Source organism: Pygocentrus nattereri, chromosome 7 (genome assembly GCF_015220715.1).
Source record: "Pygocentrus nattereri isolate fPygNat1 chromosome 7, fPygNat1.pri, whole genome shotgun sequence".
Taxonomy (NCBI): domain Eukaryota; kingdom Metazoa; phylum Chordata; class Actinopteri; order Characiformes; family Serrasalmidae; genus Pygocentrus; species Pygocentrus nattereri.
The window spans coordinates 2,914,089-2,928,954 of NC_051217.1; the positions used below are offsets into that span (position 1 = coordinate 2,914,089).

The 14,866-nt window shown below is 44.1% G+C and overlaps 1 protein-coding gene and 1 non-coding gene across 3 annotated transcripts in view; both read left to right on the forward strand.

The window, feature by feature from the left end:
* Positions 1–6,316: 6,316 nt before the first annotated feature.
* The window catches only part of sf3b3 (splicing factor 3b, subunit 3), a 33,234-nt gene continuing 24,684 nt past the window's right edge, over positions 6,317–14,866 (forward strand). The window contains exons 1-10 of one of the 2 annotated variants that reach the window (XM_017691425.2): positions 6,317–6,461; positions 7,925–8,047; positions 8,974–9,129; positions 9,252–9,422; positions 10,494–10,666; positions 10,956–11,097; positions 11,528–11,640; positions 11,963–12,100; positions 14,117–14,220; positions 14,651–14,816. In XM_017691425.2, coding sequence (XP_017546914.1) covers positions 7,978–8,047; positions 8,974–9,129; positions 9,252–9,422; positions 10,494–10,666; positions 10,956–11,097; positions 11,528–11,640; positions 11,963–12,100; positions 14,117–14,220; positions 14,651–14,816 — 1,233 coding nt within the window. In that variant the 5' untranslated portion in view covers positions 6,317–6,461; positions 7,925–7,977. Of the gene's footprint in view, positions 6,462–7,924; positions 8,048–8,973; positions 9,130–9,251; positions 9,423–10,493; positions 10,667–10,955; positions 11,098–11,527; positions 11,641–11,962; positions 12,101–14,116; positions 14,221–14,650; positions 14,817–14,866 lie in introns of those variants that run through there. The other variant, XM_037540152.1, reaches the window with a different exon arrangement.
* LOC119263775 lies at positions 11,260–11,341 on the forward strand. The gene has a single exon (XR_005130509.1). It is a non-coding gene; the product is annotated as a small nucleolar RNA SNORD111 (small nucleolar RNA).

Genomic DNA, 14,866 nt, shown 5'->3' on the forward strand with positions numbered 1-14,866 from the left:
CAGCAGAGTGGCAGGAAATAAGATGCTCCTCTGTTATGCCTTTGGGAGATATTCCACTCCGTGGGTATGGTCCTCCAGCAGAACACTCCACTTGAGCCTGGCCCTTAGCTCTACGGGTCAACGGCAGCAGAGAGCCGCAGAAGACAGATTCAGTTTGACTACATGTGTCCACACTCTGTCTCATTTATCTTAACAAATCGTGGGCTGAAAGAGGTCTGCATCACCTTACTCATGCAATTAATCCCAATAGTGATTTCCATTTTACTGAGAATGGGTGTAACTAATTAGGTAAAGACAAATGTACGCTGGATAAAATCAATGGTGATTTATCTCCATAATGCAGGCATGCTGTATGTGCCAGTCGATGGTCTTTCCTTTATATCTGGAAGGAAGCGTGCTACCTTCTCAACAGCAGCTGGCTTTTCAGTAAGCTGCTTTCCAATAATAGTCTGAACACAAAAATGCAATTCTGAATCGACTCTCAGCAACTTCCTCAGACGCAGTGCATGCTACATCCCCACATAGTGAGGAAAGGTCAGGAAAACTTAGAAACTGATCCATTTCAGTGGAAACGAACTCGTGCCACTGACTGACACAGGAAATATTTTGCTCTGTTGCTGCAGTACTGAAACCTGGCCTTCCATCTGTGCTAAGGATTTAGACAAGATAGAGGAATAAGTGAGTGAATATTACTGTGAATGTGTGATGGGAAACTCATTCTGTTAGATAAACAAAAGGCTATTTTCCACTCAACAGAACGTGACACTGTAATGAATCATGAGAGGACGCAGCAGAAAAGTAGTCTCTCTTTTACACAGCACTGCATCCTCACCCATATTCTAGAGAGGGATCTGAGAAACTAATGAACACTTTTCAAATGCTAATTTATCATCTGAAGTACGATATGACATCGTGATGACAGACGAGAGAATACCAGACCACACAAATCATGATATCAGATTTCTCACGCACGAAAGGACCGATACCGAATGCTCCACGGGAAACGGCAACTGAGATTAATATCAAGGCACAGAGCTGGTCCCTCGAGAAACGAGCTTATCTAAACGATATTCATCTAACCGATGAGAGGATAAACATTGGAAAAAAACCTCTTAAATGTGATTTTTCTGAAGCATCATTTCAGAATTCTCTCTTAAATGTGAGAACAGCTGGATCATTCGCTGAATATTTACAGAATGAGGTGTTTGGCCAGTTCCTGCATTTGAAATGCAGACAATGTTAAACGGTCAGAAGGACTTTGCGCTGGTCTATATGTGAGTTATACTACAAGTGAGTGGAAGAGAGACAAGAGAAATAGGGAGGAGAAAAAGAAGGACTGGAAAAAAAAGGAGAGAGAGAGAGAGAGAGAGAGAGAGAGAGAGAGAGAGAGAGAGAGAGAGAGAGAGAGCAATATGGGGTGCAAGAAAAGAAAAAGCAAGCAAGCAAAGAAAGAAACTAAAACAAAAAAAAAAAGAAAAGTGGACTGAAATGGGTGACCATGAAGAAGCCCTCCACTTCAGCCCCATGCAAATCCCCCCTCGTCCTGTGCTGCAGCCCTGCTGTCTCTTAGCAACGCTGGCACACCGACATCAGTTCAGGCCTGAGACCCCCACATAAATTACACAGGGGGGATACAAAGGGGAAAGCAAAGAGTCTTTTTCCATGGAGGACTGCATCCTGAACACACAGTGCACAGAGAAGCTGCCCGTCCAGTGCAACAGAACCACGACCTCAATGCAAATGTCCCCCAATAAGAATAGTGATGCACACATGTGTGCAGGGTGAACCACCGCGAACAGTGGACACGAATTCAGCTCATATCAATCGTGTGAATCCAATTCCTTACCTTGCGAATCGTGCCAAGCACGCAAAACTCTTCTCTCCCCTTTTTCTTCGAGCATCAAACACAGCACCGAGCCGGCTGCTGAGACTGGCTTACAAATCAAAGCAGCCCGTCATCTCAGCCGCGCGAGCGCTTCTGCTTCATGCTGAACCTGAAGCTGCAGGAACAGCGCTCAGCTGCCATATGAATATTCACATGGATCCTCAGCTGGTAGGCGAGGTTTCGTGTCCAGTCCAGCGTCTACGCAGCCGCCGCGTCCAGATGTGATGGAGACTGCCGCTGTCCTGTCCGCTCTGCTGTCTCCTGGAGAGATAACGGGTTACTTGTGGCGGCGTGGACTCCCTGCGTGGCGAAAATACTGCCTGAATCTTTTAGGCAGCCCTGCTTTACACCCCCCCCCCAGAAAAAAAGATACCCTCACCCTGCATTCCCCAAACTCACCCCAAGAGGATGCTGGGAAATGTAGTTCTTTACTGCTCAGTCCACCGTCGACCTTCACCAAGCCGTTACTCAAATGAACACAGTTAAGCCGAGAGGCTCCCTGAAATGTCCCTAATACTGCATTTCCACAGCAGGACGTTTCCAACATTTCGCAAACATGAAAACAGCAAATAGGCATACATTGTTTTGAAACACCAACTCCCATAATGCACTGTGCACGGGTCTTTATAAGAGACCACTGAGCTCTGATGATGGGGCACTTATTTCGCTCACGACGCGAATTTGGTCTCAGATTGCAGGCATGCGTTCACACGCGATGTTATAAAATAAAGCGCAGTTTTCTAATAAACCAGACAAAATGATTGTCCAGTAGGAGCGCCCAGCTACATCTTCCCCTGTTGGACAGGCCTGGTTGGGGGGTTTAAGCTCGGTGTTCCGCGGTGTTGTGAGTGAGCGCTGCTCTGAACGAAGCCACATCAGGCTCCTATTTTAGTGTGAGACGGTTTACCTCCCTGTAAATAGTGTCGATGTAGGTCAGCAGGTCGGTTTCGGTGCTTTACAGGCGTTTGAATGGAAAGACGGTGGCCTGATTCAGTAACGGGATGGGAAAAGCCCACTTTCCACTGAGGCTCTGGTGGTCCACAGCCAGCAGAGCAAGTTCTCAGTCGTTTACTTACCACCACCCTCCTGAATACCACGAGAGATTATTTACAAGTAAAGGGCGCCATCGTGTGGACGATACGAAGGCTTTTTAGGGCCACTATTAATAAAAATAAACCTCGAGAATAAAGTCTTAATATTTCGAGAAAAGTAATATTTTGAGGGGAAAAAGTCGTTTAACGACATTAAAGTGGCATTAATGCCAGGAAACGTCGCAATATTGTGCCCAAAGGATTGCTAAAGGAAGGCAGCGCCTCGTGTTAGAATGAGGGGCGTCGAGGGGCGTCGAGGGGCGGAGTTACGCGTTCAGATCTATTTCACTCAGAGAGAAACGCCCAGTCTCCCGGTCTCTTCTGGCACATCAGCACCAGGTATTGTTACAAGAAACGGAAGAGCAGGAAACTTTATCTAGAATGGAGAGCCAGGCGGACGCGGAGGAAACTCCTCGAGACCCCAAGGCGTTATGGCAGCCCCCCTTCAGTTAGACCACTTTACTCTCTAAATATGTAACGAGGAGCGAGGAGGCAGACGCACCTGAGATAAGCGAGATCCATGATGGGCAAATCCAGGGTTATGGTCATAACAGTCCAGGTTCAAGTAGCCAATGGAGAGATCGTGGGGCGGACATGAGACACCAGGATTCAACAGAACAAGCCGAACAGAACAACCCCCGCAGCAGATAACACCAACCACGCCAACCACCACAGCAGATAACACCACCCACCACCACCACAGCAGATAACACCACCCACCACCAACCACCACAGCAGATAACACCAACCACCACAGCAGATAACACCAAAAACGCCAACCACACCAACAGATAACACCAAAAACACCAGCCACCACAGACAGAGCGGAGGAGGAGGACGACGAGAGCTCTGCCGGTTACACAGCGAGGCCGTTCGACCCAGGCGGCCGAGCTGCCAGCTAGGGGCGGTAACGAGGAGGTGGAGCGGCGAACTCTCGTTCTCTCTCCGCTCCGGTTCTCATGTGGCTGACAGCGAGAGGGACTTTAAAAAGAGCAGAGAGGGAACGGAGAGAGAGGGACGAGCAGCAGCTCAGGACGGAAGAGCTGAAAAGCTCCAGTGAAGAGAAGGACTGAAAAGTCTAGTTAGCGTAAGCCACTGAAAAGCGGCCAGCTTAACGTGCCGTTGGTTTTGTTTGGGTGAATAAAGAAAAATGACTGCTGCAACCCTGAACTCTGCCTCCAGGGTCCTCCTTGAGCCCAGGGAGCACATGCAATGCTAAAATAGGTCAGTATTAAAAAATGACAATGTTACTTAATCTAGATATGGGTTTATTAACATACACTGATCAGCCTTGACGTTAAGGCCCAATCCCACTTCACCCCCTGCCCCTAACACGTAGCCCTACCCCTCCGTTTTGCTCCTTCGTGTAGGGGTAGGATGTCCCGATTGTTGTTGAGATGGAGGGGTAGGGTGAAGTGTTAGGGCTACATGGCCCTTCAAATGGAGAGGGTTATGAGAAAATTCCCGGGAATGCCCTGCAAATCATCAGCAAGACGGCTGCACAAGCGATACATAACTGTAAGTATTTCTCTGTTAGAAAGCCGCTGTGTCGTAAGAACCACTGTAATAGTGTTTTATGGTCATTTCCTTCATAACACGCATAAAAATATGCTGATGTCTCGGTCACTACCTGGCGAAATTTCCCATTCTACCTTAAATGGTGCAGCAGTTACGTTCTGGTACCTGAGGTTGCCTCGCCATTTAAGGTGGAACGGGAAATCGATCATGAAGCTGGTGAAGTTGTGAATGAATCGTGAGCGCCGATGCTTTTCAGTCTCCTTCAGATAAACGGCAAACGTCAGTGTGATGTACCATTATTACTGTATTATGGAGACACAGCAGGAAAACACATCCTGATTATTTTTTCCTGATATTTTTTTTTTAATATGATCCACCTGCCCTGTCATGTGACACAGGTGAGATCACCACAGCCGGAAATGGAAATGGCCGGAAAACCTCGTCTCGTCTGTTTACGTAAAAGTTGCTGACCACAACAGATGAACGTATCCGGTTCTTGAAGGGTCATCCCATTTCACAGGGACAAGATATCATCCACTACCCCTTGTAACTCAGTTTCAAGGGGGGGGTTACACTCAAAAACAAGGGGTAGGGGTAAAAATAAGAAATGGGATTGGGCCTCAGACCACCTACCTCAACTTACCATTTGGTAGTTCTACAATTATGGACTGTAGTCCGTCTGGTTCGCATACTCTGTTAGTCCCCTTTACCCTTTTCTGCACCTCAGAGAAAGTATTATATTCTCAGCACTGCAGTGACACTGATGTGGTGGTGGTGTGTTCTGAGTTGTGCTGGTATAAGTGGATCAGACACAGCAGTGCTGCTGGAGTTTTTAAACACTGTGTCCACTGTCCACACTATTAGACACTCCTACCCTGTTGGTCCACCTAGTAGATGTAAAGTCAGAGACGACAACTCATCTGCTGCTGCACAGTCTGTGCGAAAACCACTGCAGGACATCCCAAAGGAAAGCAAGCAGAGACAAGCACATCCCCTCACGTATGCATGTTAAGTGCTTTCACAACAAAGACAAAGATGGTCTGTTTCTCACTGCCCCCTAGTGTGCATGTGGCGTTTCACTTCACGGATGGGTTAAATGCGGAGGTGGGATTAAAAAAAAGTATCACTTAACTTAATTTTCTTTAATAAACATTTGAGTTTCATGTTTATTAAATAGGCAAAGTTTGCGAGTCTTATTCATTAATTACATTCACAGCATTTGGCTGACGCTCTTGTCCAGGGCGGCTTACATTTTGATCATTTTACACAGGCAGGCCAAGGCGGTGTTAGGAGTCTTGCCTGAGGACTCATTGGTATAGTGTAGGGTGGTGACCCAAGCAGGGGATCGAACCCCAGCCTACAGTGTAGAAGGCAGAGGTGTTACCCACTAACCAACCTTTCTGTAGTCAAAATCTCATATTCATAAATGCTAATCTAGAAATATGAAATCTTTTTTTCCTCCTTATTCATAATTTCACTACATATGTACAAACTATAAAGACTATAAAGATATAGTATATAAACACTATAAAGAGCATTTTAAATTAATTAATTAATTAATTAATTAATCAATCAGCTCATTTATTTGTTAGAATTTTTCTCAGATTATTTTCCTTTGTGTGTGTGTGTGTGTGTGTGTCGCTCCGGCCACACTGCGGTTTCTAAATTTTATTTCTACAGGCAACTGTTCAATAAACCGGCGCGCTAAAGGGCACTTAGGGTAAAATGAATGCAGGTGAATTTTTTAATGAAACGTGCGCAAAACAGCTCGACACACACACACACACACACACACACACACACACACACACACACTTCCTTCCAGCGCAGGCAAACGGTAGGACTACTATTAAACCCGAACGAGAGCCGGAAGGACCCGAATCGTTTGAGCGGCGTTTAAAATACGAAACACACACAAAAAAGTTCATCATCGTGTCGAAATCTGCACCATCCTGGCTTCCGCGTCGGTAAACACTTCTCCTGCATTACAAACACAAACCAAAGGGCGATATTGTTGATAAATTTGTGTGATTGGGACGCGGATTGAAGGCGTTTGAGTCCGGCTGCGCCGTTAGCCGAGCGGCGCGGTTTGGGCTGACAGGGTATCGGGAGGCTCGCCGGGCAGTAAGTGTCCAAACGTCCAGCCCGTCTGGAAAAGAAAAGTACCGACACCTGCGGGGCGGCTGTTCATGTTTTCTGTGGTTTTCTTGGCACGTAGGGCGTTTTATTCATAGCCGAACTGGGTAGCTACACGAGCCCGCTAGCTACAGCTAACGCTAACGAGCTCGTCTGGGCAGCGTTCTCGTTACGAGTCGTTGTTTCAGGACGAGCCGCTGTAAAAATCTCCAATTCTGGGTTTAGAGGAGAAATTAACGTTAACAGCTGTTTGTAGACGTGGACCGTCAGTGTTCCTGGAATAACGCGCGTCTTTGCAGGCGCCGCGGTCAGAGATGGACGAAGTACACAAACCCTGTACCCGAGTTAAAGTAGAGATAATATTCCTCCAGTAAAAGTAGAAGTTCCTCCCTTTAGACCTCCACTTGAGTAAAAGTACTAAAGTATTTACCTTCAAATGTACTTAAGTATAAAGTAAAAGTACTAAAAGAGTAATTCTGGCTCTGATGCCCTGTTATCATAACAAGACTGGCTTCATGAACTCATTTCAGGTGAAAGTCCTCCAGCGTCTCTCTTGGTAAACCAGTCTTTTAATAGAACGGCATTAATTAGTGACGCTGACGTCTATTAAAATGATCAGAAGCACAAAACACTGAAGGTAAACAGTTTCCATCAGGGAGAACCGAGTGGCTCTGAAATCACTTTTTACACACAAGCAAAGTTTCAGTTTCAGATGACTTTATAAATTAGTTACAAGTTGAATAAAAACTGGCTTTAAACTCAGGATCACAGATGAGCTCCTTTACTGTGTTGATCTGTAGGCGTCTGTTCATAAACATAAACCAGCCCAAACTCATTCACTATAAAATGAAATGGTGTTTGTAGAAATTCAGAAAAACAGAAACGCGCCAGTCTCGACTGCATATGTGGACATATTTCTATATTGTGGTGTTTTTACAGGTTAGGTTAGTTCATCATTGGTGCTCTGGCTTTGCGCTTCTTTTGTTTTGACGTGACGTTTTTATACACAGAGAAACCAAAAGGAACGACAGATTTCTACAAATGTAGGAGGAAAAAGTCGGATATTAGACTCTGAAATGTAGTGGAGTGAAAGGAAAAAGTCGCCCAGAATGGAAAAACTTCAGTACAGATACATGAAAAAATACTCAAGTACAGAAACCAATTACATTTACTCAGTTTACTCAGTTACTGTCCACTACTGACCGGGGTTGCCATTAAAAGTAGCTGTTGGTTTTCAGAGAGTCTTGTGCAAGGCGACGACCTCATGGCTGGGTTGTGTTGTGGTCTCTTGCAGGTGTAGCAACAGCTTTCTTCATCCAAGCCTGAGGGAGTCCAGAGACATCCGCAATGTTTCTGTACAACCTGACCTTGCAGCGCGCCACTGGCATCACTCATGCCATCCATGGCAACTTCTCAGGTATGCTGTTCAACTTTTACTCCCCTTTTATTTTGTCACACACCCCAAAAAGCGATGCTCAGCTCGTACAGCTGTGTTGTGTGACTTTTGTGAACTGAGAGAAATGAAGACGATCTGTTCTAGAGAATCATTACTTTTGTGGATTTATTGAACGTAAATAAGTCTTTGTCCATTTTGTAGTTTAACTTCTAAGCTTTTTAAGGTCCTAACAGGTTATGAATAAAACGGATATCTCGCACTGTCCGTCTGCTTTGCAGTTTTTTTTGAGTGGCTGAAATATTGGTCTCACACTCGAAAGCTTTTGATCACACACACTTCACATTTATGGCATTTGGCTGACGCTCTTATCCAGAGCGACTTACAGTTTGACCATTTTACACAGGTAGGCCAAGGTGGTGTTAGGAGTCTTGCCCAAGGACTCTTATTGGTATAGTGTAGGGGGTTTACCCAGGTGGGGGAATTGAACCCCAGTCTACAGCATAGAAGGCAGAGGTTTTACCCACTACACTAACCAACCACCAAACACACTTGCATTACTTGTAGATGCTCAAACATAAAGCAGCTTGCTGCTGTTATTTTCACTGCCGTTTGTGCTAAACACATTGAAGAACCAATAGTTAAACGTCCAAGTGAGAATCGTGCATGTAAAAATGTGATCAGTGGGATTCAATCAGACCTGATTGTGCTTATGCCTTAACCTCAGATCATTAAAAAGCCTCGCTACACGTGTGTGTGTGTGTGTGTGTGTGTGTGTGTGTGTGTGTGTGTGTGTGTGTGTGTTCACTGTTGCTGTATTTTCTTCTGTGCTCTGTTTTCATTGGCTTTTGGAGGAGACCATTCAGATTGAGTTGCTGACCAGTATACACTACTAGATTAGGCTTTGGACTGACATCAGATTATCACTGTATGGCTTCCTTTCCTTTTAGGCACAAAACAGCAGGAAATTGTTGTTTCCCGAGGAAAGATTCTGGAGCTGCTGCGTCCAGATGCCAACACCGGGAAGGTCCACACACTGCTCACCATGGAAGTGTTTGGCATCATCCGCTCCCTCATGGCCTTCAGGCTCACTGGTGGAACGAAAGGTAAGCGTACTCGTTATTTATTTTTGTTTACCACACGAAATGTTTGCGTTTACAGATTGAATGTAACGTTGCCTGTTTTTGTGTTATGCTTGCTTTTCTGCACATGTGCTTTTAAATGGAAGACTACATTGTGGTGGGCAGTGACTCGGGACGTATTGTTATCCTGGAGTACCAGCCTTCAAAGAACATGTTTGAAAAAGTGCACCAGGAGACCTTTGGCAAGAGTGGCTGTCGACGCATCGTCCCTGGACAGTTCTTGGCTGTGGACCCCAAAGGCAGGGCTGTCATGATAGGTAAACCTAATAATATGTGATGTCGTGATAGTTAAACGTGTAATTATAATAATTGTGTGCAAAAACTCAGAGGTACAATAATTTGAACTGCTTTATACTAGATGATTCATATTTATTATCACAGTCACCGCCACTTTATTATATTCATAAGTACTTAAATCTCATGTACTTATTGCAGTTTTTTTCTTTATCTTTGTTTTAAATGATTAAAGTGTTTATTCTTTTACATAAATGGTTGCAACTGTGACAACTGCAGTTTCCCTCTGGGATCAATAAAGGATTCTGATTCTTAAACCTGTGGATGGTTAACATGCAGAGCTGTATCAGTCGTCTTTTTCAGTGGTCCAGAAGTAAACCTGCGCTGCGTTTCACATTGGACGTGTGCTGGTGTTCAGTAATAGTTTACTGCAGTTCAGTTAATTCATTCCATAATTCTAACAAAATTGAGACGAGTTGTAAAATGTCAATTTGACAAAGGTGGAACTTTTGCACAGGTAGGCCAAGGTGGTGTTAGGAGTCTTGCCCAAGGACTCTTATGGGTATAGTGTAGGGGGCTTACCCAGGTGGGGATTGAACCCCAGTCTATAGCATAGAAGGCAGAGGTGTTAGCCACTACACTAACCAACCAAAAACACCAATTAATCGTGAACTGATGTCGCAAAATGATCGCGAAAGTGGAATTTGTTCTTCAGTTAAGAGTCTAAAACTGTGGGACTTCTGCTGTTGCATCTTGCTTCTCGTGTTCTGCCCTATGTTTTCTATAGGAGACAGGCCCAATATCCGTATTGAAACATGCAGAATATGTCACATAGTCACTGTGGAAGACGGTGACTAAAAGGCTGCGTGTTTCAGGACGAGTGTACATTTACACACAACAATGACACAAAGTTAAAATATTGTTTTTGTGCTGTTTTCATTTAAATGCAGGTCAAAACTGATTTGCAAATCACTTTGTTTTTATTCGCATTTTACGTGCTGTCCCAGCATTTTTGGAATTGGGTTTGTATAGCATAAATAAATAAAAATCTTGACTTTTGATGGTTTTGTATTGTTTTGTTACTTCCGTTTTAGGTGCTATAGAGAAGCAGAAGTTGGTATACATTTTGAACAGAGATGCTGCTGCTCGCCTCACGATCTCATCACCTCTGGAAGCGCACAAAGCCAATACACTTGTCTACCATGTTGTCGGGGTGGATGTTGGCTTTGAGAACCCTATGTTTGCGTGCCTCGAGATGGATTATGAGGTAAGGATACTATTGGAGGACTTGCTTTTGTTCCACCAGGTCCAAATTGTTGAATTGGAGTTCCAGAGTTGCCAGATGTTATGGGGGAAATTTATTATCACTCCTGCCGTTCACGTTTAAACATTTTCCCTTGAAGTGATGAGTTTGCTCATGTCTCTTCTCTGACCTTTCACTGGAGAGAATATAAAAGCCTCTGATCACTACATGCACACACAACTCCACCTTTGTGTGGAACATAACGCTCCGGTCATTCGTCTTATTTATCAATTTGTCCTGTACTTTTATACAGGAAGCTGATAATGACCCCACAGGAGAGGCAGCAGCAAACACACAGCAGACCCTGACCTTCTACGAGCTGGACCTGGGGCTCAACCATGTGGTGCGCAAGTACAGTGAGGCTCTCGAGGAGCACGGCAATTTCCTAATCACAGGTAATCCATGAGTTTGCCTGGTTGAAGGCCTTGTTCAGAGAGGTTTTTCTGGATGGAATGACTTGTATTTAGGGCTGAGTGATTTGTAGGATATATAATTGTGATTTTTCTGCCCAAAATCGGGTCACGAGGTTTGCATTAAAGTCTTTCAGTCGTGGATGTGATGTAGATGTGATGATTATCTTCATGTCTCTTCTCTGACTGATGCTGGAGAGAACATTTATCTATCTGATCTCTTCTCATCCACAAATATGACATCTCTTTCCTACGTGTTCATTTGTGCAGATGAACTGTATCAGATGTAATTTCTGACCACAGACCACTCTTGGAGGGAACGGTGCCTGTAAATTCTGCATGCATTGGTTTAGTAATCTTATTACTGCAAACTGGATCCATGTCTGATTCTGGTTTTTGTCCTTGTGTAAAACAGTCCCAGGTGGCTCTGATGGCCCCAGCGGAGTGCTCATTTGCTCAGAGAATTACATCACTTACAAGAACTTTGGAGACCAGCCAGATATCCGCTGCCCAATCCCACGCAGGAGAGTGAGTATTTAGGTGGTTATGCATCAGACAATGAGTTTCAGGATTAAAGCCAGCTTTTATTCAGCTAGCCTCAAACTGCGGCGCTGCCAGCTGAAATGATGAGGTTTCATGTCTCTTCTCTGACAATTCCTGGAGACAATTAAGACTTCTGATCTCAGAATCCAAGTTGAGACTACTAGTTGCAGCAATATTCAAAGCATTCCTGTGTGGTCTTCGTGGTTGTTTCTGTGTTCGCTGTCTGGCACAATATGAATTCAATGTAAGCGGGCTTTGACTGGAACTGATCCACTCCTCTTCCTGTTTTGTTTTTGTTCTGTATCAGAATGACTTGGATGACCCTGAGAGGGGCATGATCTTCGTCTGCTCTGCCACACACAAAACCAAGTCTATGTTCTTCTTCCTGGCCCAGACTGAGCAAGGAGACATTTTCAAGGTTACATTGGAAACAGATGAGGAGATGGTGAGCATTTGAGGTGTAGTTTGGGCATTAGTTGGTAATTTATTGTGAATATATATATATATATATATATATATATATATATATATATATATATATATATATATATATATATATATATATATAAATTTTTATAAAGAATTTTACCTGCAGAGTTCTGCCGAATCACATTTGCAGCTCTGCAGCCAGCTGTGTGTGTGTGTGTGTGTGTGTGTGTGTGTGTGTGTGTGTGTGTAGGGGCACATTGAGCTCTCAGAGCTCACAACACTAAGATCCAGTTCACATCTGAATCAAATTTGACCAGATTTTGTTTACACTTTTTTTTTTTTTTTTTTTTTTTTTTTTTTACTAAAGTGCATCAGTGTGGGTGATGCATGATTTTTAGTCTTCTGTGTTTTTTTAAAAAAAAAGAAAAGAAAAAAAGCTCATTCATTCATTCATTCATTCATTCATTCATTCATTCATTCATTTATTGGTCCATTTACATATTATTTTCTCTTTGTTACGTTGTGACTCGTCAGGCATGGATTACATGCTTCATGGGGCCAGAGTGCAAGAAGGTTCTTGGTGTGGGGAGAACTCCAGACTAACATACTGTCCTTGCGTTTAGTTGTTTATGCTTTCGCCCCCTCGCCAGCGCCTGGCAGATGCATTTCTGTAATTGTATACACATTCCGTTTCTCACTTGTGTTAATTGTGGTCGAGCTTTGCCTCTGACCACCTCCAAATGTTATTTGAGTGATCGGATTGTAGTCTGATGGCTACGCGTTGCAGGTGTATTTGCTCAGTCTTTTTAAGTGAAACCTGAACGTGATCTCATCATTAGCCACGTTTACATGCAGCCTGATAACCCGTTAATAATCCGACTAATAGCTCAATCGGGATAGAATACGTCCGTGTAAACGCCTCAATCGGAATAGACTCATCCGATTGAGGCCATTTGGAATACAGTTTCTATCCGATTGAACGAGGCGGTTAAACCTCTAAATATTACATTAAATAGAAGAATAATATCCGGGTAAACACTCCAATCGGAAGGTGGAAGGACGTTCTGCGCATGCGCGGCGCGTCATAGCGAAAGGTTTATAACGGGTCTGCGGAGGAGACGAGGTTTAAAAGACGGCGGCGGGACGGACGGCCAGCTGTGTCTCAGAGCACTTCCTTTATAAGTGCATGTGAAGGACGTTTCTCCGAGTCTGACGTCAGTTTAAAGAAGTTAAACATACAAACGCGGCAACGGGAAACTCCTCTCACGCCGACTGGACCTCACGTGATGTTCGCTGTCATGGTAACGTTCACTCTCAGCGCTGCTCCACGCACGCGCGTCATTCTGCATCGGATTTCTTGTAGTGGGCATGTAAACAAAGATTTTCATCTGATTGTTGAGCAGAGTGAGCACAAACACCTCAGTCTGGATCTGTAATCCGACTAATCAATCGGATTAGCAAAAATCTTTGCGTGTAAGCACAGCCACTGAAACTGCATAATAATGTAAGATGGGGGGAAAAAAAAGCACTAAAAGGAACGAACAAACCACAAAGTCTGAAAGTCTTTACCTAATATGTTACCTAATACCCCCCCCGCCCCCTACAATGCATTACAGTACCAGCCATTTGATATGTCTAAACATTATTAGGATGTTTGAATACGGCTGAATTGAATGTACTCTGGGCTTTCATGGGTTTCTCAGTCTAAATGGATGAGTGAAAAGCGTGAGAGTTAGGTGGGTGTCCTTCTCGATGAATAATGGTGAAATGTGTTGAAAGTGAACTGGTACAGCTGGCATTTCTTCTACCGGTGTGGTCTGATGAAAGCACAAGAAAAAAAAATCTATTCCCAGAACTTTTGACTGGTGCTTTAAATATCTGATTACACTAACTCCCCACAAGTAGACAGACCCCAGAACCTGGGCTTGTTTAGCTTTTTCTTTTTCCTGATTGTATAATTGATACTGTTTCTTGAGGTGAATTTCAAGGGCATAAAATTGTTCTATAAACAGCATTTTTCACTACCTCCCAGGTCACAGAGATCAGGATGAAATACTTCGACACCGTTCCTGTGGCCACAGCCATGTGTGTGCTGAAGACTGGTTTCTTATTCGTGTCATCAGAATTTGGAAACCAGTAAGTTGCAACACATTCTCTCCTGAAAGTCAAATAAAGGAAATGGGCTTTGAGTTCACTTTTCTGAATGATCTTTTTCTCCTTCACTGAATGTTCATCTCTTGTCAACATGTCATTCCAAGGGGCATTTCATTTTTCTTTGACGTTTTGACAACACCAAGGAAACGGAAAATGCAAGAGTAGATTAGCGTTTTATTTTGGCTTTTTTTGTTTTTTTTTTTTTTTTTGGGGGGGGGGGGGGGGGGGGTTACCATTCTGTGGTCTCTAGCTCACTGTATGCACCCGCCTTCTTTGTGATGGTGTCCTCTGATGTGGTTGCACATTGTACTGTTGAAATGATGAGTGGAGAACTGAAACTTTTCTCTGTCTGTGACCACACGCACTAAAACTAGCTGTCTCTCTGTACCTGACCTTTGTTTCTGTGTTTCAGTTACCTGTATCAGATAGCTCACCTGGGTGACGACGATGATGAGCCGGAGTTCTCTTCTGCCATGCCTCTGGAGGAAGGGGACACCTTTTTCTTCCAACCACGACCCCTCAAGAACCTGGTGCTTGTGGATGAGCAGGAGAACTTGTCCCCCATCATGTCATGCCAGGTAGGCTTTTGAGATTGGATGTAACGGTATGTTGCGCAGTCACACGACAC